Here is a 20,449-nt window from a genome sequence, read left to right as displayed (position 1 = left end):
TTGGAAACAGTTAAATTGTAGGATGCAGCTCAGGCAAAAACTGCTGACCCACTAGCTTAATGATTTTTTTCGTCCTGAATAGGAGAAAAAACTTGAGGGTTTTGTTTCGGGTTTTTGTTAAGTTTGGCTTTGTTTTTTCCCTTCCCTACATGTTCTGCAAAACCAGGAGGCAGAAAAAGGGCAGTGTGTGCTGACGATACCCCAGAAGCAAACCATTTTCAGAAGCCCTCGTAAGGGCTGCCTGCAGTGTATGCGCAATTTATGGAGTTGTAGAGAAGCCTGGCTGTATTTAGATACAAACCGGCCAAAATCGCCTTTGTTTTCGCACGCGAGACCGTAAGCCGACAGCACCCGGCGGCTGCTGCGGCCCCGCCTGGGGGCGGCCCCGGCCGGGAGGCGGGTGCGGCGGAGCGCGGCTGGGGGCGCGGGTGCTGTGCCGCCGCGCGGGGAGCATGGTGCGGCTCTACAACCTGCACCCCTTCGGGTCGCAGCGAGTGGTGCCCTGCGAGCGGGAGCCGGCCCGCTTCTGCTGCGGCCGCGATGTCCTCTTCGTGGCCGGCACGGCGGCCAGCTGCCGGGTGGAGGCCTTCGCGCTGGGCGACCAGGGCCGCTGCGAGCCCTTGGGTTCCTTCGCCACGCTGGGCCCCGTGCTGCGCATGGCGCACAGCCAGGCAGGTCGGTGCCGCTCGGCTCGGGCGCCAGCGGCTGGGCTGAGGGGAGAGGCTGAGGGGAGAGGCCGCGCCGGGCCGGGCGGAGGCGGTCGGGGCAGGCGGCGGGCGCAGCGCTCCTCGGCCGCCGCGGCGCTGAGGCCGCGTTAGGGCCCGTCCCGGGCCGGCGCTGGGAGCCGTGCGGGCGCTGGAGGTGGCCGGGCCGGTGCGGGGTGCCCGGGCGGCACGGCGCTGTCTTTGCCGTATGCCCGCGGCCCCGTCGGAGCCTGGGCTCCTGCCCTCGCTGTCCGCGGGGCGGGCGGTCGCTCCGGCCGGGCCCAGGGCTCCTCAGGGATCCGCGACTTCCCCCGGGCTTCAGAGAACAAAACATTTTCCCGTTAATGCGCGTTCGTGGGGGAGGAAACACCTTGTCTGCAATCCCAGCTCCTGCAGTGCATTCGCTTCAGAGTTAGGCTGGACCTAGATCTAGAAGCCTTTTTTTTTAATGGTATGTGGAGTGTGTTCCACCCGGCAAAGAAACTTGCGCTTTGGCCATAATTAGAGAAAATCTGGTGGAAACTGTTTTTGGAATTTTAGGTAAGAGCTGAGAATGTAAGATGTTCTCTGTAATGCACTACAGCAGGTAAAGAAAGAGCTCAAGAACTGTGTCATCTAGTCCTTAAGTGTCTCATCAGTACCGCTGCTTTCTTTTAAGGAGACTATCTGGTGACAATTGAAGAAAAGAGCAAAGCCACTTTCCTAAGAGCGTATACGAACTGGAGGTGCATGTCTGCAGGGAGTTCTCGTGTTTGCGTTCGGATGGTTGGTCACAAGATGGAAGAGTCATACAGCGAAACCTTAAAAGAACAGATGTCAATTGTGGAAATGCCACTTTCAGATCCTCCCCTGTGCATTTCATGTTGTCCTGTAAACGGAGATCTTCTTGTGGGCTGCAAAAATAAACTAGTCATGTTCTGTTTGAAATATCTGGTCATAAATGAGAATTTGACTGTGCTAGACTTCGAACGCTCCTTAATTTTACACATTGATAACTTCATTCCTGCTGAAGTTGCATTTTGTGCCAGACATATAGCCGTAACAACAGAGCTGGATGTTCTGATCCTGAAACTGGAACTGGTCGAGCAAAGTGCAGACAGGACAGAGCAATGCGCACATAACGTTAGCACGCTAGAAAAACCTGTGGATGGAGGTAAGTACAGAATTTTTATTTTTTTTTATTTCCAAGAATCTGCTAACTCATTCCGGTTGTTCTCACAGTCAGCTTAAACAAGGTCATTGCCCTTCAGGAAATATTTCCTGATCATCTTAGGACTGTCAGCTGAATAGTCTAGTGCATGGAAGGTTGTACCACCTGCAGTTGGAGGTAACACAAATACGCCATCGTTCTGCAGACCCTTTCAGGACAGCGGAGCCTCTGCAGACAAAGAGTTGGGTCCCCGCTCTGGGGTGCCATCATGGTCCAGATCAAAGCGGTAGTAGTTCAGGGTGCTGTCTTCAGAAAAATTATTCCACCAGTGTCGCTGCCCAAATAACTGTGTCTCCTCTAAGGGACCGGTGGGAGGCCGAACGGAAGCAGCATCTCATGAGGCTTGAAAAGGACTGTGCATACTGACTTGGACATTTAAGAATGCTTCTGTGGTGACGTATGTGCACTTTTGTCAGATAGGGAAAGTATAAACTGGAATGTTCTTCGTAGAGTGAAGATGGGTCTTAACTCAGATAATGACATCTGCCACTAGTTGTTTTTATTTCTAAAGACCAAAGAGAAAAGTTCACATTATTTTCTGAATGCTGTTAGGATTTGTTTTCCAGAACTTAAGTGAGTTTAAGATAATGCAGCTTTCTATCATAGCTGCCTTTTCCTTCTTAAAACCTCTCCGGTGGAATGACACTTTTTGACAGCCAGCCCTTTGCAGCACAGATTGCCTTGGACTTGCCCTATGATGAACAGTTCACTAGTTCTTTTAGCAGCCTTGGCTCTTGGTTATTAAGACTGTTGAGGCTTAAATGAAGGATTGTTCTCATCTTCTGGCATCACTGTTTTCAAAATCTCGTGGTTTGAGGTAGCCGATGCTAACTAGGTAGCTGTGATTGGGTATTTAATTGATACTGTGTCATATCATTTTCTTACTGCAAAATTGAATGGTTTGGACAATTAATATAGCATTTTCATTGTTAAGGTGTAAGAGATGAAGACCCTTCATCACATACTTCGCAGCTGGAATTAGATGAGTTCATCATATGTCAGAAGCCAGTGGAGCTGCTTGGGGAAGAAAGTAAGCTATGTGAGATACCCATCACGCTGGAGTCCACAGAGTTACCGACAGAAGACACAAAGCGCTTCCAAGTGCGGTATCTGCTTTTCAGGTATTACAAATGTATTTTCCCCATCATGAGTTAATTTACTACAAGAAACCGAAATAAGCTGTGGTTCACATGTTGTTGAAAGAGAAATCCTGGTACTTTGACTTCTGGGGTTTTTACAAGTTTTGGTGTGGCTTTTTTTCACTAAGCAAATAATGTGATACCAAAACCAGCCTGTTTTTTAATAGAATCAAATAATTGAGTTGGAAGGGACCTGCAGCAATCATCTAGTCCAACAGGGCTGACCCAGTGTTAAAGCAGATTATTAAGGGCATTGTCCAAATGCCTCTTAAACACTGGCAGGCGTGGGGCATCGACCACCTCTCCAGGAAGCCTGTTCCTGTGTGTGACCACCCTCTGGGTAAAGAAATCCTTCCTAATGCCAAGTCCAAACCTCGCCTGATGGACACAGCTTTGAACTGATGCAGTGAAATGCCGAAGTTAAGACTCAGTAGCCTCGGTGACTATTAAGCAGGTATTGCTTATTGCAGCGCCGGGCGCACAGGGGATTGCTCCACCTAATGTGCGCAGCGACTGATTTAGATGTACAGATTAAATACATGATATGTATGCATATTTACTAGTCTTCCAAGAAATGATTACCCATTCATTAACTCATTATTACAGGTTACTGCCCACTCCCGCATGCGCACAAGAGTCTCTCGGTGGTTTTCAGAGACATCTGGTGGTCGTTTACTTCCTCCACTTCTCTTCATCGTTGTGACTTGTGGGTGAACTGCAGGCCTCTGCTCTACTTCTTTATTCTTGCTGGCGCATCAAAAGTGTTAGTTTTGACTAGTCTCTGCGTTCCTCAGTAACCCTGGGCCCCTTGTTTTGAGAGATAAGCTTCTACTACAAGGTTATATTGACCTAAAGCATTCTTTTTTAAAAAATAGGAGATAAGTTCTGACAGTTAGTACTACAACTGTTGCATCTGCTCTTTGTACAGCCTTAAGGCACCCAGTCTCTTAAATTAAGCTTCTACTTTAATTTACAGTTCTAATATATTAAGCACCTACTTCAATTAGTTTAAAGCTTTAATATAGCAAACCCTACTTCAGAACCATTTGCAAGTGTCCTGTCGCTGGATCCCAGGGAGAAGAGCTCAGCACCCCCCTCTCCACGCCCCCTCCTCAGGAAGCTGCAGAGCAATGAGGTTGCCCCTCAGCCTCCTTCTCTCACAACTAGACAAACCCAAGGTCCTTAGCCGCTCCTCACAGGACATGCCTTCTAGCCCAGCCAGCGGCTTGGTTGCCCTCCTCTGGATGTGTTTGAGGACCTTCACATCCTTCTTGAATGGTGGGGTCCAGAACTTCACACGGTGCTCCAGGTGAGGCCGCACCAACGCTGAATACAGCGGGATGATCCCCTCTCTTGACCAGCTGGTTGTGCTGTGTTGGGTGCCCCCCAGAATGCCATCTGCCCCTTGGTGTCAGGGCGTGCTGCTGGCTCCTACTGAGCTGCTGCTGACCAGCGTCCCCAGGTCCTTTTGTGCTGGGCTGCTCTCCAGCCACTCCGCTCCCTCCCAGTTTATACTTATGCCAGGCGTTACTCCTTCCCAGGCGCAGAATCCGGCACCTCATTCCGTGAAACACACCTTATTCTGAAGCAGTTTATGTTAAATTTAGGAATTTGGGATCTATTTAATCTGGGATTAGATATCCGTCTAATTTAGGATTAGGCATTAGGAAGGAATTCCTGACTGTGGGGGTGGTGAGACACTGGCCCAGGTTGCCCAGAGAAGCTGTGGCTGCCCCATCCCTGGAGTGTTCAAGGCCAGGCTGGATGGGGCTTTGAGCAACCTGGTCTAGTGGGAGGTGTCCCTGCCCAGGGCAGGGGGGTGGAACTGGATGGTCTTTAAGGTCCCTTCCAACCCAAACCGTACTGTAATTCTATGATTCTATAAATTCTGTTATTGTTTAGAGAAGGATTTTAAAGGATTACGCACAAGACTGATCTGCAGTCCTGTCTGTGTGACCTTAATCAAGGTATTGCCTTCTGTTATTTATTCTGCAGCTTTCATCAGCTTCAGATGAAGTGATACTTATTTCAGTACCTCTAAAAAAAAAATATTCTCCCTTTCTCCAGCTAGCAAAGGGAGTTTACGAAATATCTTAAGCACTAAGAAACTATACTTTTAATTTTGTTAGTGAACAAAGCCATTAAACTTTTATCCCAAACTGAGGAAGAATTGCTCTGACAGTCCATCAGTGAATTCCAAAGCAAAGCAGGAAACAGGATGACACACAATAGGAAAGAAAAGCGGGATTGGAGATGGCACCATGTTACATACAGCTCAGTTGAATAAAAAGAGAGGCAGGGGCGAAAGGTTAAACTGAGGTTCAGATCATTTGGAACATGTCTTCCGGTGATCCCAGACTTTGACATGTGTCTTGTAGACAAGCAAAGAAAGAGGATTTTTGGTTGCAAGAACTCGAGATAGTTGTCTCTATTATGCCACGTGCTTCTTGGCATTGCTGTGCTACTCACAGTAGTAGTAGGAGTGCACATTGTTGTGGAGTATTAAAACGCCAGCCATGCCTGTTACAGGCGGTGCTGTTTACTTGTCCAAAGTAGCTCATTGTCATTTCTCACTGAGGTCTCATGTTGCTGTTTTGGATTTTTTTCTCTAGACGTTTTACACCCGACCAGTCGCCTTTTGGGTTTTGTGAAGAGACAAAGCTGCACTCTGTTCAGCTGCTTCCTGTATACCGGACAGGTATATGGATATGCATGGATGCATTATGGCCTGTGTCATGGGAGACCTGGGAAAGGAAGGGGTGTCTTTGTATATTCTGTTTTGTATACTGTTTCTGTATAATTTGTTTTAAAATTAAGGTCTTTCCTTCCTTTTCAATAATTTAAACTGAGCTTCTGTTAACGAAAAAGTCTTCAAGTTTCTCCAAGTTCTGCATCAACCTTGAACTAAAATATCAGTTCACCACAACAAAAGAGGAAGACTAAATCAGCTTTTATCAGTTCTCTACTGATCAACGTTACGTCACAAAACAGTCACTCTTTACATCACATTCATAAAATTATCCTTGGATGCTAGGCTGCCTCTCATTAGTGAATGCTGTAAATCAGAGTAGTAAACCTTAATAATCATTAAGATTATTTGTTTTCTTTCTAAGATAAGATTCTTTCCAATTCTAAGATTATTTACCTTTCTGCCAGGCTGTAATTAAAACCGCAAGGGATGAAGGCAGATTTTAGGGGCTCAGTAACACACGCAAGCTCAAGCCCCAGCAGACCCGTGGAAAAATTTAATGCTGTATGTTATCAGTCAGCTTTCCTGCCTGCTCACCCAGTTTGTGGTTGTCTGTCTGCCAAGTAGCAAAGCGCCATTTAAGTTGCAGCTGACTCAAGAGAATGAGCTGCTTGCCATTTAACTCCAGCAACCTTATCTTCTCATGTCATCTGCGGTCTTTGACAAAGGCTCTGTAGAATCTGAACACAACCTTTACATGTGGCTTTGTAGATAAATCCTGCCATTCCCAGCCTTTCTTTCCCTACAGCGAGGACCTGTGTTTTGGTGCACTGCAGTTATGGATGAGCTCGCAAGCAGCTGTCTGAGATCAGGCCGATCATTCAATCCATGGATACTTCGTTGTGATGAATCTGCCAGGGCTCTCAGATTCTGTTACGTCTATAGAATTTCTTCACGCGGTGGTATATCCACACTTCTGTTAATAATGCCTCCAAATGAGATGACGTACAGATTTTTGATCTGCGCACTGATCTGACCTGTACACTGATCTTCATGTAGTTCTTTTTCTCTTAACTAGCTACTAACAAAACCAGTCTGCAACCTGGGCAGGTCTGGTAGTATCTTTTAGGCATCAGGCTCGCAAAGGAATTGCCAGGTTTTGATTTATGAGGTGTATAAAATGTCTTTCTAATTGTTACCTCTAGGAGGTTCCGTGACTGCCCATGAGGAAACTGAGAACGAGAGAGAACTACTGAGTCTCTTTTGCTTTTTCTCTTTACCTCACGTTGGATATCTCTACTCTGTTGGGAAGTTAGTAGAACTGATTTCTACTTATCAGTATTCGGAGAAGTCAGAGCAGGCAGTTCTCACTCCACAGTTCCTGCACGTCATTACAAGGTACTATGCTTATGATTTTACTGATAGTATTACTATGTTTCTCTATGCTGCTGCCTTTTTTTTTTTTTTCTTCTCCTTTCTTTCTCCTCTGATATATTCTTCATACCCTCCGGAACTCTCTGGGTAGGCTCATGTGGTAGTGCGGCACGCTCTCCTGCCTAGGCTTCAAGGCCCATTTCTACAAAGAAAGAAGATCTGATTCTCTGTGGTCTTGGCTACTTGATTTTTGCAAGTCTTCATTTTTTTCCTTCATCGTCGTGGTTTCTTCTTCCCCTCTAGTGAGAAACTGCAGTGTTTCACAGTGCGGTGCAGTGCAGCAGCAGCTCGTGATGAGGATCCATATATTGATACGACTGTGAAGGTGCGCCTGTTGTTGTCTTGCTAAAAGAATGTGGGTAGTAGTACGGCGTTTAGTTTCCTTCTGAAATCCTGTTAGTTTCTGTTGGCCAAACCAATAAAATACCATCCAAAATTAATATTTTACTCACATGTATGGCATATTGTATTTTAATTGTCTACAAATGTCTCAATGAAACAATCTAGTATTGCCGTTTAAGACTCTAGACTATTCGTAGAAGGTTTTCAAAAACATCAAAAGCTATAAAATCACTTGCGTTTTAAACTAAATTCCACACTTTCCTTTATAAATCTGAATGAAGGGTGCAGTTTTTTCCTTATTGCAGCTGATGATGTTTCTCTTTCTCAGGTGTCCTGAAGAAACCAGTTTTTTAACAGGAGTGTAGGCACTCAGACAAGTCTCCTACCAGATACTCGGTGCATGCTTTTTAGGAGGGCTTTTGATCCTTGGAGGCCTAGACTTTTCCTCTTCCTTAAATTATCAGTAGAAATCTGTTGAATTGTAAAGATTGAGATATACATTAATAAAAATACCAGGGAAGATAGACTGAAGTGTATTTTAAGTTAGCATTTAAGGATTTCTTTTGAGCATGTAGATAGCAGACATAAAGAAACAATGGGACAGTAGAAGTAGTATAAAATTTTCAAGAGCCGAACCTGTATTCTCTGCTCTCCATAGAGGTATTGAGATAAAGAATATAAACACATGACACGATCTGTCTTGTCCCTTCTCCAGTCTCAGCTTTCTGTGTTTTCACTGTGGGTTACAGGCTCAGTTATTTTGAGACACACAACTGTAACTGTGTAGTTGCTTTGAAGAGTGAAATGATTTTTATTTTTTTTTACCCTTTGTTAAATTATTTATGTCATAGTTTTAAAGTATTTTTATTCTTGTTTAAGTGAAGCACTCAAAAGTTAGGAAAGCCAGTGAATGTTTTTAGTGTCAGATCATTGGTCAAAGATTACCTATTTTCATAGTTTTCTTTTTTTAATTTTTTTTTATTTTATTTTATATAAAGACTCAAAATAAATACTAGCTGAAATTGCAAAACACTCACTTTCCTTTGTAGGCTTGTCCACCTGTCGCACTGGATGTCTGCACATTAAGAATGCAGCTTTTTATAGGACCCAGAGCTATCTGTCATTTCAAAAACCATATAATTCTTTTGACTAAGGCGGACTCAGAAGACATTACTGAGAGAAGAAAGCCTACAAGAAGGATGCTGTAAGGATTTGTGTCTTTTGGGGAGATGGTATTTATAGCTCTGTGTACAGTGCTGAATTTGTGGGTGTTGGAGTTTTAGAGAGGTTCCTCTGTGGAGAAACTGTTTGGAAATAATTCCCTAGTTAGTGCATGAGAACAGAAATCCAGCGCTTTTTTTTTTTTTTTTTTTTTTCTCCAATTCTACTGTATTAACTGACATATAGGAAATGAGGGTGGGGTCACAAATGCTTGAAATCAACAAAATAAGTTACTTCAGATTGTAAAAAACTTAACTTTCGTAAATAATGTTGAAATAATGTTACTAAGAACATACCTGCTATGGAGAAGAAAAAAATCTTTATCCTTAGGAACAAAAGTTTGTAGGAGTACCGAAGCTAGAGGCTAACAAAATGTGCTGTAGCACAAAATGAGAATGTCTTACATTTGGCTAAGGGTTCTTTCCAAGACAAGTTACGAACATCACTATAGTAACCCATGACAAAAGAAGGACTGGACTTTGGCCCAAGATACTCTTACAGGATGTATGTAGCTAGAGGCATTTGAAACTTTTTATCTATTTCCATGAGAACTGCTATTCCCATTCTTTTTGGAGGGCTTTCCGTAAAACAGCTAAACAGCTATCCTAAAACAGCTGTTCAGAAATCACATTTGTTCTAAAGTTGGTTGAAGTTCATTAACAAAAGTGGGACAGCTATAGTTGATGGAAGAGTTATTGGAACCAGTATTTCTTGAAGCCTAGAACAGACATTATTCAGGAGAAGATGAGGATAAGTCCATCAAGGAGAATGGTAATTCAAAATACTGTAGTTCTCTGTGTATACAGCACAGTTTCTTCTGCTAGTTGGGTTGTTTCAAAGATTGTTGTTGGCATTTGAGGAAGATACGCTTTTTGTCTTCTGTAAAGAACGTAAGTTGAACAAATACTAGTCTACTTAACACCATAATTTGAAAATGAAGATGTAAGTATCCCAGAACAGTTAAAACCAACCTCCCAAAAAAACAGAACAAAAGGAGTTTGTGTTTTCTTACAGTGTTTTAACCTTAGGGCATTACATTACACATGTAATGCATTAGAGTAAAAGCATTCAAATATTTTTCTTGTGCCATGTCTTGGCAAACACTTTAATAGAGCTGCAGGGGCAGCTGCAGTAAGTCCTCACAGAAAGTAAGTAAACGTCGTAGCTAATTTGAATTACTTACCTTTATGTAAATATCTGATACTACCTGGTCTTAAGCCCGGGAGAAGATGTAGTGGATAGTTTTGATGCTGTTCCTCTATACGAAGATGCCTGTCCCCGTTTTGTTATTAGCCATTATGACTAAAATTCACAACGTAACTGTCAAGCATTTAGGAGCCTGCAAACATACTTCTTTATGCATTTCAGTTATTGAGTGAGTGGGGGGTTTTTGCTGCATAGTGTTTATTTGGACACTGACAACTCAACTCTTTCTTTCTCTCTAGTTCCAGAAAGGCTGACAGCATCAAATCCAGAACAAATTCTGAGTCAGAGCCTGGCTGGAATTTATATATTATAAACACTGTTTCAACCATTCAGCTTTACAGAGAAATGGTATTGCCCAACTCCTGCTTTTGTTGTTTGGTGACTAAAAATAAGTACTGTTAATTAATCTCTGATGCATGTCATTGCTGAATATAACGTAGTGTATTTCTCATGAATAGCCTATAATCCTGTTTCAAATGACTGCTGCCCTCATTGGAATTGTTCCTGGATATTCTTAATTTTCGCCAGCAGCCTAAGTCTATCCTGTGTCTGTTCTAGGTAGATTATAGTAGAACGTATGAAAATGTAAAAACTGAGAGTTGCATCCATCTTCTAAGTGAGGCTCACTTACTGGTCAGAGCAGCTATGATGGACCCTAGTTTCCTTAAATCAGATGAGAAAGAAGAACTTCTAAGAGCATTCAAAGAAAGTTGTGCCTTCCTAGGAGACTGCTACAGCAGGTATGTTTTAGATGTCAAAGTGATATTAGATGAGCTTTTCTTTCCAGTAGTGTAACCTTAAAATGAAAATCCATCAGTCTTTGCTGTTTTACGTTAGTATCATCGCATATGTAATATAAATCGTTATGTTCTATGAAAACAGCTTAATCTAGTCGTCTCTGCAGTATCTGGTTGTCTTCGTTGTCATTGATTACAGAATACAACATTATGTTGAATATTAGCTATGTATTTGCAGATACCGGTGTGTCTGCAGCTTTGCTGGATGTATTATTCTAGCTCTTACAAACAGTGATGGCGAAAGTGTTGCCCTTAGTTGTTTTGTTCTTAGTTTCCTTCCTCTCTGTTGCCTTCAGGTTTGACACAAAGGATTACCACCTTGCTTTGCCATACTACAGAATGTCAGGTTTATCCATGACTGAAGTTTTAAAGAGACTAGTTTCAGAAGGTGATGAAATACAGACATATGAGAGAGGACTTATATTTTACTTAACTCATTCTCTTAATGAAGACTTAAATGAAGAATTAAGTAAGGTAGAAACAAGTGTTTTTTTCTTAATCTATTGATTTAGTTTTTATTTTTAAGAACTGTGTATCAAATTTTAATTAAATTCCCTTTGAAAATGCTGAGCTGCTGATTTAGTTTCACCGTTGTTCTTTTTCACATGGTTTTTATTTTCCCGTTTTTCTTGACAAAATAGCAAACAGCACCTGCGATGCTTTGGGCTGCTTTTGAGTAGCATATTATGGGCTTGGCTATCACGATGCAAATTGCTAATGACCTAGTTGCTGCTTGCAGACAGGGGCACTTCTGTTTTAGGAAAGCTCTGCCACAAATTTCTTTCATCTCCCCTTTCTGTAACAAAACAAATTGTTTCTTTGAACATTGCCAAATTGTACAGGTTGGTAAAACCAATTCACTGTGGTGGTGGATGTTCTCTTAGCACCCCAGAATATGGGTTGAGTCCCTGCTGGTTAGAGATCCTTTACTTTTACCAGGAGGGAGGAAAGAGGCAGGAAAGGCACTGTGATTTGATAGCTAAGCTGTTCTGTCTGTTTTATAAAAAAAACAAAACAACCCCCCGCCCCCCAAACCCCACAGTATTTTCATATGCCATAGAAGACTGTATATCTGGAAAGGTCTAAACTGTCAAATGGCTTTTATTTTAATAGGAATCAGCAAATAAAGTTCTCCGAATATTCTGTGTTGCTGACCCTGTGCAGCTGCCGCATATCCTCTGCAGCCCCTGCATGACAAACGTATGTCCTTTGACAGCTGTGAAGTATCTTCAGAAAGTAGAAAAGATGATGCCATCAGTGGTCCTGACACTTACTAAGGCTTTCATGGCTCTGAAAATGGGAGACCTGGTGATGTATGAACACGAGATGGACTCCTATAAGGAGGTAAAGTATGCCGAAAGCATGAGCTATTCACACTTTGCAAAGGCTAAGTCAGTAGGTTGGGCTGGCAGTTGTATTTTACAGTAAAATAAACTTCCAGTTACTCCCCTTCCCCCTGATGTGCAGTATAGGCTCCACTGAATGTCAGCAATGGCAGCAGAATCGAGGGCTGGCATATACTGGGACTGTACTGTTTACCCTGCAGGGAGGGTAGTCTTAGCTTGCCAAAGCCTTACTAAATACACAAAAGTTTTGAAGCTGTTAATTCTTGATAAATTAAATGCTGTTTACTGGGGTGTAACAAGGCATCGCTCTTCAGCAGTATGGCAGGGTTGTATAGGAGCATTTTTACACCTCTCCACCTGTAATTGATATGTGATATGCCCCTGAAAATGCCATCTGTGTGTCCTTATAAAATTGCTCTTGGAGGGGAATGTCCATGGTGCACACAAACTACAGTGTCTGTATACCGTTTCCCATCTTATGTGGAACCAAAGTACTTAACCCTTAGTAAGATCAGATCAGAACCTACTTCAGTGCTATCAAGGCAAGAATTCCGTATTAATGAGGGAAAAATGTTAGTGAAGTAGTCTCTGCCGTACATGTTCATGTGTGCTCTTTAGACTGAGACCAGTCTGTAAATTACTTCTTGTTATGGTTGATGAGCACTGTCAGAATATTCAAAGGTGACAGAGCTTGAAGTACAGACTCTTTCTGAGAGTGAGATGTTGGAGGTCTAAAAACTTTTAAAATGAACTGATAGCTGTTTCAAAGTCAGGTATCATGCTTCGGTTGGAGAAGTCCTGGAGAGCTTTCAAAGTTAGCAGTTTTTGAATTGCAAGGTGGGAGCTGTGGAGGGCTGTTTCAACAACGACATTCAGCACCACCTGCTTTCTAACCATTTGCAGCACCATCAAGTAAAGTTGCCGTGTTGTGAGCAAACGCGCACCTTCCACTGCATGGATGTTATTTAGAAAACAAGGTGGCTGGGGTTTGTGTGTTGGGTTTTTTCCTTTTTGTTTCTTTTTAATCGGAGCTATTAAAAAAATGTTCTATTGCACCTCACCTTTAAAAAGCATTTTGTTGCAAAGTAGAAACAACAGCAGTTTCAGAAAGACAAAGAAAGGAAAGATAGTTTGTAAGCATAGCGGGGTGAAATCTGAATTTACTCCTAGGTCTACCTTATATTTCCTGTGTAATTCATTTAATCTGCCTAGGCATCATTTCCCCACTGTCTTTTAAAGTGGAAATAGTATCTTGTCATGCTTACCTTCAAAAGCACTCAGATATCCAGAAGCAGCTTACTGTTGCACATAGTGCAGAACATTGTGATCATTGTTTCAGGGGTATTTTCAAAATAAAAATCATACTTCAGCGAAGTAGTCTACTGAAATTTAGCCAAGTAGTCTATTGAAATTTCAGCCAGGGATTTTTCAAAACACCATGTGTATTGAATATTTTGGGTTTCACAGTGAAATCTGTCTGTCTTATACGTACAGTAACTCCAGATTTCAACAGCATGTTCCTTGCAGTGTTGAGGCAAATGACCTATTGCTGCTCCGGCACACGGGTTGGAGCTCGGTCTCTGGAGAGCTGGTCTGTCAGTTGCAGGAAGGGTTTATTTCCATGCCCTGACTTTCCTTCATTTCATCTGTCTAAACTTCACTGCCTGAGGAAATTCTGAGTTTGCTCTGTTGAATCATACGTGGATTGAATTCTTTACCTGATTTATATCTGACTGTGTTTGTAGACGATACTGGCCTGTGGCTTCATTGGGCAACCAAAACTCTTGAGACAGCGTAAGGAAGGAATTGTTATTCCAACGGAGTTTGCTGTTCACCTGAAGGAGATGCAGCCGGGTTTACTGGTGGCTGCCATTGTGGCTTTACATGAGAACAATAAAATTGAACTGGAAGAAGCAGATACCTTTTTCAAGGTTGGCCTGTGGTAATTTTTTTGCTTCTGTTTTTCTCATACTGATGTTGTTACGGGTAAGCAAAGCAGCCTTGGTCACTCCTTAACTCACATTTCAGCATTTCTTCATAAAGCGGGAGATGAGGGTTATATATATTCCAGTCATGCTAGGTAACTATAGAGTCAGAATCTCAACCTTCTGGAAAGAAATACTAGTTAAATGAAGAAAAAAAATAATTACGTCCAGTTCTTTGTTTTGACCATGTCATTTGAGTGGAGAATACCCTGATCTCGGAGATCTTTCAGTGTCTTCCTAGTAACTGGGCTTCCTAAGGCTACTGAAATTTAACAGAATTTAAGTAAATCACTTCCTTAAGCTCCTTCCGCATCAATCATTAGGATTGAAACATGCTTCTAAAGAATCAGACTTAAATATGAAGGCATATAATGTTCTGATGTTCTGTATAATCTGAACGATGAGTAGGTCTCTGCAGTTTATGAGAAGAATTAAATAGAGTATTTTTTCTGATGTCACTGAAGTTTTCTTTCCTTACGTTGGGAATAGACAAACTCTTTTTCTTTTCTCTACAATGAATAACATTGTTCGGATCAAAACCAGGTATTCTTCAGTGTAGGTATGTGGCAGTCTTGTATCTGTTACTGTGAAAGACCTGTATCAGAAATTGTTTAAAGCCAGTTGGAAACCAAGTAAAAGTCTCTTTCGCTGGCACACCAGACCTTAAAGCATCTCCCTTGTGGGTCTTACCATTTATACCCAACTGAGCTACACAGCATCTCTTATCACAGCCTTTAGATCCTTCTTTCGCAGACACCTGCTTGGCTATTGGCATATATAAAATCCTCCAAATTAGCAGTCTGCAAATACCTGCTGACAGCGCTGACGTCTCTGGTAGTGGAGTAAATCTTGAAGAAGAAATCAAATCTATCGTTTAGAATTGATTACCTTACTTTTACTTTCCCTAGCACTGTATTATGTAGAATCACATCTATCAGAAAAACATCAAGACAAAAAAGGAACCAAAATTCTGCTTCTAGTAAAAGTGAAAAAACGTTCTTCCTGCCTCTTCTTACTTCTGCTGCTAACAATTACCGTCGTCTCTGCTAAGTTCTGTCTTCTAATGGTTTTGTCCTTAGGTGTTGTGTAGTAACAGTGAAAACACCGTTCCTCAGCTCTTGGTGGATTTCTGGGAGGCTCTTCTTGTAGTGTGCTCTCAGGAAGAAATACTTCAGGAGCTTTTATTGAGGGTTACTTCTCAGTATGTTTGGAGAATATCAAAGCAGCAACTTCCTGAGACCAAGCCGCTGAAAACAACAGAGGATCTGGTAAGTATACCACCCAGAGGAAGCTTTGTGACTGCATTGTCCCTCCCAAATCTATCCAAATACTATCCTTAATATTTTAATTCTGGACAGTTTATCTCTCTATTGCTGGCTCTGGGGAATCCTACTCTTTGGGGACATTTACAAATACACTTCCAATAGGAATCTTGGCTCTGGACAGAAATAAGAGCTAAAATGAAAGGATGAGAGTTTGTCAGGTGGAGTGTTTGCAATTTTATAAAGCTGACTAAATGAGAAAAATGTGTGAATGATGAATTTTAAAGGATCTTGAATGGAAAATCTGAAATACAGAATTAAATAGAAGTTTCCGGTTTATTTGTTACTAAATTGTATGAACCAGAAGAAAGAGTGGCTGCTATTCAAAATGATGCTATTTGAGAGCAAAATCTTCCTCATTTATGGTGGGTTTCACATGGAACTGTCACTACCAGAAGTATTTCTTTTATTGCAACTTGATTCTTTCTTGTATAGATAAACTCCTGTAATCATTTTGGGTTGATTTTCCCATGGGTAACTTCGATAATGTCAATGGGCGCTCCATCTGATAAAGATTACCATGAAGATATCTCAAAACTACAGGTATGAAACCCTTAAATCTTACTGTTTGCAGCTTAGATCCGTTCTGCAAATGTTCGTGTATGTACGAACAACTTTCCGTAGCGGACTCCACTCCTCCTCCCTGAGATTATCCAAGTTGAACTAAAAGGCCCATTAGAATGGTGGAAGAAAAAAATACAAGATATGGCGATAACAGTGATATTTACATTTGCAGTCCACTCTAAACTTGCTTTCTGAGTTTTCAGTAACATTTATTAAAAGAAATATTATTTCAAAATTATTCCGTTAAGTAAAGGCTTCTGCTCTAGGGTTATGGTTAGCATTATTTTTTTTTTTGGCAAAGTTTGTCTTAAATCTCAACAATGCTTTTTCTTCTTGTCTTCAGTCTCTTTTATGTAGTCAGTCAATCGATATAGCTTCAGCTCTGCCTGTCTTGGAGCCTCTGACGGAGGCTGGCGATGTCGGCCTCACCATCCGTGTGCTCTGCAGTACCCGTCTCGGCAAGTACGAGGAAGCCATTGAGCAGCTTCTCGAAAAGTGTCCTGATGCAGCTGTATCGTACGCTCAGCACGAGCTGAAAGATGACAATCGGGTGAGCTACTTCCATTAAAGTTGTTCAGTTTTGTTGTTTTGGTTTTGTTGGGTTTTTTTTCTAACTAAAATGCTATTGTGTACAGACAGACTCTGGATGGATCAAACAGCCCAGCTTTCAGACAAAGTAAATTGCCTAGCTTGCTTTGCACCTCTTGCTTGGCGTTTCAATTCCATAACTCAGTCCTCACTAATTTTAATGGATTTTTTTTGCCCACTTTCTTCTGTGACTTCTTGTGTTTGCTCTAGTAAATTTAAAGCATAGTCTTTTCAGATGGGACAGTGCCTCAGGAAAGGGAGAGTAATGTGTTCCTTTTTCCAGTGTAAGTGAAAAACTAGCTAGTTTCTCACTAGTCAGTGTTCTAAATGTTTTGACACTGTGGTACAAAATGTGACATTTTAGTGATAAGCTAACTGGCAAGAGAATATGCTCCTTCAAATAAAATCACATGTAAATGTGTTTTTCCTGTGTTCTAGTGGCATCTTCTGACCTTATAACATCAGAACGGTACTGCTGCACTAGTGGAAAGATGATGTTCTTTATGTCCTGTTTTCCCTTTAGGTCTCTATACAGTTTTAATTTTGGAACTGATTTTGTTCCAGTGTTCCAGGAGTAAAGGAGTGTACGTCCATTTTGCATCACAGCTACTCAATTAATTGTACAGTTTTGCTAGCCAGAGTCAGCAAAGGTGATCCGCTACCAGATGGACGTACTAGAACAGATTTGTGCTTTTTATTCAGATGTGGAAATAGTTTTCTTTGATTGTTTCCACGTTAGTTAGAGCTGAATGTGAGGCTGCAGTACTGAGTGTGCACACGGGTGGAAGAAAAGAGATGACACATTTAAAAGGAAGGAAAGAAATCTCTTCCTCTCTCTTCATTCTTATCAACAAAATTATACACAGAAGATAATTCACTGCTCCAGCTGTTGGAAGTAGACAGATCAGGTCAGGAGACAGAGCAGTGTCCTTGCTGTAATGCTTTTCACACTTTGCTTGGAGCTGTTTGGAGGGAAAAACCTTAATCTTCTGACTGCATTAGTCTTGCTAATTATGTGACTTTTTTCCTCTTATAAACTTTTATCTATAGAGGCACTAGGGGGCACTGTGTAAAAAAATTTTCGAGCATAGAAAGATTGCACTGAAAATTGAAAATACAACATGTGCAAAACCACTGCATTTCAAAGCATTATATAAATTAATTATTGAGTTCATCGTAACCGACCTGTCTCTGTACACATCTGAGCTTAGTTCAGTGTATTATTTTTAGCAGGTCTTTCATACTCTTACTTGCAGCACTTGTTAATTTACACTTTTGTTGTGGGTTTTTGTGGATTAGGCTTTGTGGTGGAACAAGCTGCTTCCTGAACTTTGCAAGAGAGCCAGACTCACTGGCAATGACTGCCCTGTTCTTATTTCATCACTGAAAGGTAAATCGGTTGATTGCAGCTCAACTCCGGAAGCCTTTGTACGTCATCTGACATTCTAAATACTGCTCAGGTGATGGACTACGGATGTGATAATTTGGAAAAAAAAAAAAGGGGGGGGACGTTTTTCTATGGTTAAAGCTAATGCAGCTCAGCAGGCTTCCTAGTCACCAGCACAGGATTTTGCAACGTACAGTCTGTTTGCTGCCTCATATAAAAATCACGACATTTATTTTGTATTGAAAACAGGTAAATTGTGGGGAGCTTATAATTGTGGAAATTCCTATATAGGTCAGGAATGGACGCCATTAAAACCCCTGACTAAATAGAACTCACAGATAGTAATTGGGGGTATTTTAGGCTAAATGACTATATGGTTCTAAGCAATGACAGTGTAACAGGCTGCTGTTGATAAACCTGTGGGCTTTTAAGTGTGTATTGATGATTAGGTCATAGACTGAAAAAAACCACAATGTGTTACTACTAGAAGTAGAGAAACCAAGCCCGGTAGTTGATGTAGTCCTATTACATGTTTGTAGGAAGGCCATAATATTGTGTATGGAGGAGGGGCCAGTGCATTTGTTTTGATAGTATAAGATTGAATAAAGCATTTTTTATTTTTTTTTTTTTTTAAAACCTGCAATGTAATGCCTGAGGGTAGAAAAACAGCATTACAGGGTTGCATTGTGCAGCACAGTTGCCATGCTCTATCATAAAGTTCCAGTTTCTAGTGCTGGCGGTTTGTTCATTTGAAACATTGTTTTCACGCAGTAACTGTGCTGTAATTGCTTAAGAACATAATACTAAACAGATCGCTGGGAGATGCTGCTCGCAGAACATCCCGTTTTACAGACGTGCTAAGTTACGGCGCTAGTACAGATGTCTAGGGCTTCCTTTGCATTGGATACAAAACACGTCAAGTACTAGATCAGACTTCCGTAAGCATCAGTGCCAGACGTAGACCTGAGTCAAGGCAGAGGTATGGTTTTAATCTAAGACATAATTTCAGTTTACTTTTGAGATTTCCTATAGCCGTATAGTGTCTCAAATTTCATTACAGTTGCAATATGTAGATAATTTGATGACTTCAGTTAGTAATTACATTGTTAATGTTTTTTTGTTTCTTTGTTCTAAAACCAAAATACCTAAAAAAGATTTTTCTCCCCTGCTCTGGGCAGAAACTTTATCAGTTGTTGCAATGGAGCTGGAACTAAGGGATTTCCTCAGTCTTCTACCAGAAGATGGAACTGCAGCATTTTTCCTGCCACATCTGCTTCACTGCAGCCAAAGGAAGCTGCTGACCTAAACCAAGGAAAGTCTACTATGCGCTCAAACACAAGGGATGTGCTGGAATGAAACAGTAAATGAAACGAACAGTAGAACTACGTATAAGGTCCTGTGGGACGTATAAGGTACAGGGACTGTAAATCGGCTTATTTCTCAGTTGAAACCTTACGACAGCTAGTGAATGGCAGCTATTGTCTGAGGCAAAGCATCTGTTTTGAAGCTAATACTGTTATGCTCTGACGGAGGCAGCAGACCAGAACTGGAGGGTGGTTGGACTGGTAAAAGCACAGCTATTTGGCTCTTGGGCAGGGTCGCTCATCTTCTCCATGAGGGTGAACTTACGGCCAAGGCAGCTAAAAATACAGACTGTACAGAGCGCTGGGGCATGCAGTGCTCACTGAAAGTACAGCAGTCCCAGGTCTGTGTTAGCTGGTTGGAGCACTGAGCTGAGGAGGAGTTTAAGCTCCGGCATGTGGCTGACGGTAGGAGTGCGTGCCTTACGCTTCCAAGGGGAACTGGGCCCCACTTACATTCCCTTGAATTCCAGCTGGCAAAACCAGTCAGCTGTTCTGTTGTCTTAATTACATACCCATGCAAGTGTTACACTGAAGATGTTTTCGTCTAGCAGTTCACAAAAAAAGGCCATAAATCAAAGAGAAAGAGAAGTGTTCCCAAGGGCAGTGGAAGATACAAACTTCTGCTTGCTTGCTCTTTTTTGTTTTCTTTCTTCTCCTGTTGTGCTCAGTCAGTAGACAAGTATTTGAAGTATCACTAGGTCACAAATCCAGCTGAAAACTCATTTCTTCTAGGTTTTTTTGGTAAGCATCTCGGGTACTAGTGCAGGTATGTACTGCTGTTTGTCTTTCCAGAAAACATCCTTCTGTTCCTTCAGCTAGAATTCAATCATAATAAACTGTCACAGTGTTTATGACCTTCTTGTGAATGCAGTTTGGTTCTTTGAGACTCTACCACAAATAAAACAATGACTCCATGATCCCATAAACATCTAAAGGCCTAATTAGCTGACATTGACTCTTATCAAATCCATTTTCACTGGAGCTGTAATGCTACTTAAACCTGTAGAAGTGAATCAGAAGAGATCATCTACATTACAAATAAAATATATTTTTAAAAAAAGGAGAAAGAAAAAAAATATTAACTTATCTATGTAGGATTCCTGCTATAGCCAAAATCAGTGATCTAATTTACTAGTAGGGGTTATGCTGAT

The 20,449-nt window shown here is 41.6% G+C and overlaps 1 protein-coding gene across 2 annotated transcripts; it reads left to right on the top strand.

Moving 5' to 3' along the window:
- The first annotated feature begins 382 nt into the window (after window positions 1-382).
- Window positions 383-20,152, top strand: HPS3 (HPS3 biogenesis of lysosomal organelles complex 2 subunit 1). Of its 2 annotated transcripts, none has more exons than XM_063340087.1 (17): window positions 383-675; window positions 1,363-1,857; window positions 2,849-3,035; window positions 5,666-5,751; window positions 6,948-7,140; window positions 7,420-7,501; window positions 8,568-8,722; window positions 10,185-10,293; window positions 10,504-10,685; window positions 11,039-11,216; window positions 11,856-12,086; window positions 13,834-14,019; window positions 15,153-15,341; window positions 15,831-15,938; window positions 16,303-16,509; window positions 17,847-17,937; window positions 19,113-20,152. In XM_063340087.1, exons 1-17 carry the CDS (start codon window positions 453-455, stop codon window positions 19,238-19,240), a joined length of 3,030 nt encoding a protein of 1,009 aa, XP_063196157.1. In that variant the 5' UTR covers window positions 383-452; the 3' UTR covers window positions 19,241-20,152. The 2 variants fall into 2 exon arrangements, with proteins under 2 accessions (XP_063196157.1, XP_063196158.1); XM_063340088.1 differs by lacking the exon at window positions 383-675 and adding an exon at window positions 694-1,244.
- Window positions 20,153-20,449: the final 297 nt, after the last annotated feature.

Source organism: Chroicocephalus ridibundus, chromosome 6 (genome assembly GCF_963924245.1).
Source record: "Chroicocephalus ridibundus chromosome 6, bChrRid1.1, whole genome shotgun sequence".
Classification (NCBI taxonomy): Eukaryota; Metazoa; Chordata; class Aves; order Charadriiformes; family Laridae; genus Chroicocephalus; species Chroicocephalus ridibundus.
This window is presented reverse-complemented; position numbering and strand designations above follow the sequence as displayed.

What these genes read in the sequence shown, in the direction of transcription:
- HPS3 (XM_063340087.1), top strand. Translation starts at nt 453, where the DNA reads ATGGTGCGGCTCTACAACCTGCACCCCTTCGGGTCGCAGCGAGTGGTG. An exon ending in CATGGCGCACAGCCAGGCAG is followed by an intron (nt 676 to 1,362) that starts GTCGGTGCCGCT and finishes CTTTCTTTTAAG; the next exon opens with GAGACTATCTGGTGACAATT. An exon ending in TTCCTGCACGTCATTACAAG is followed by an intron (nt 7,141 to 7,419) that starts GTACTATGCTTA and finishes CTTCCCCTCTAG; the next exon opens with TGAGAAACTGCAGTGTTTCA.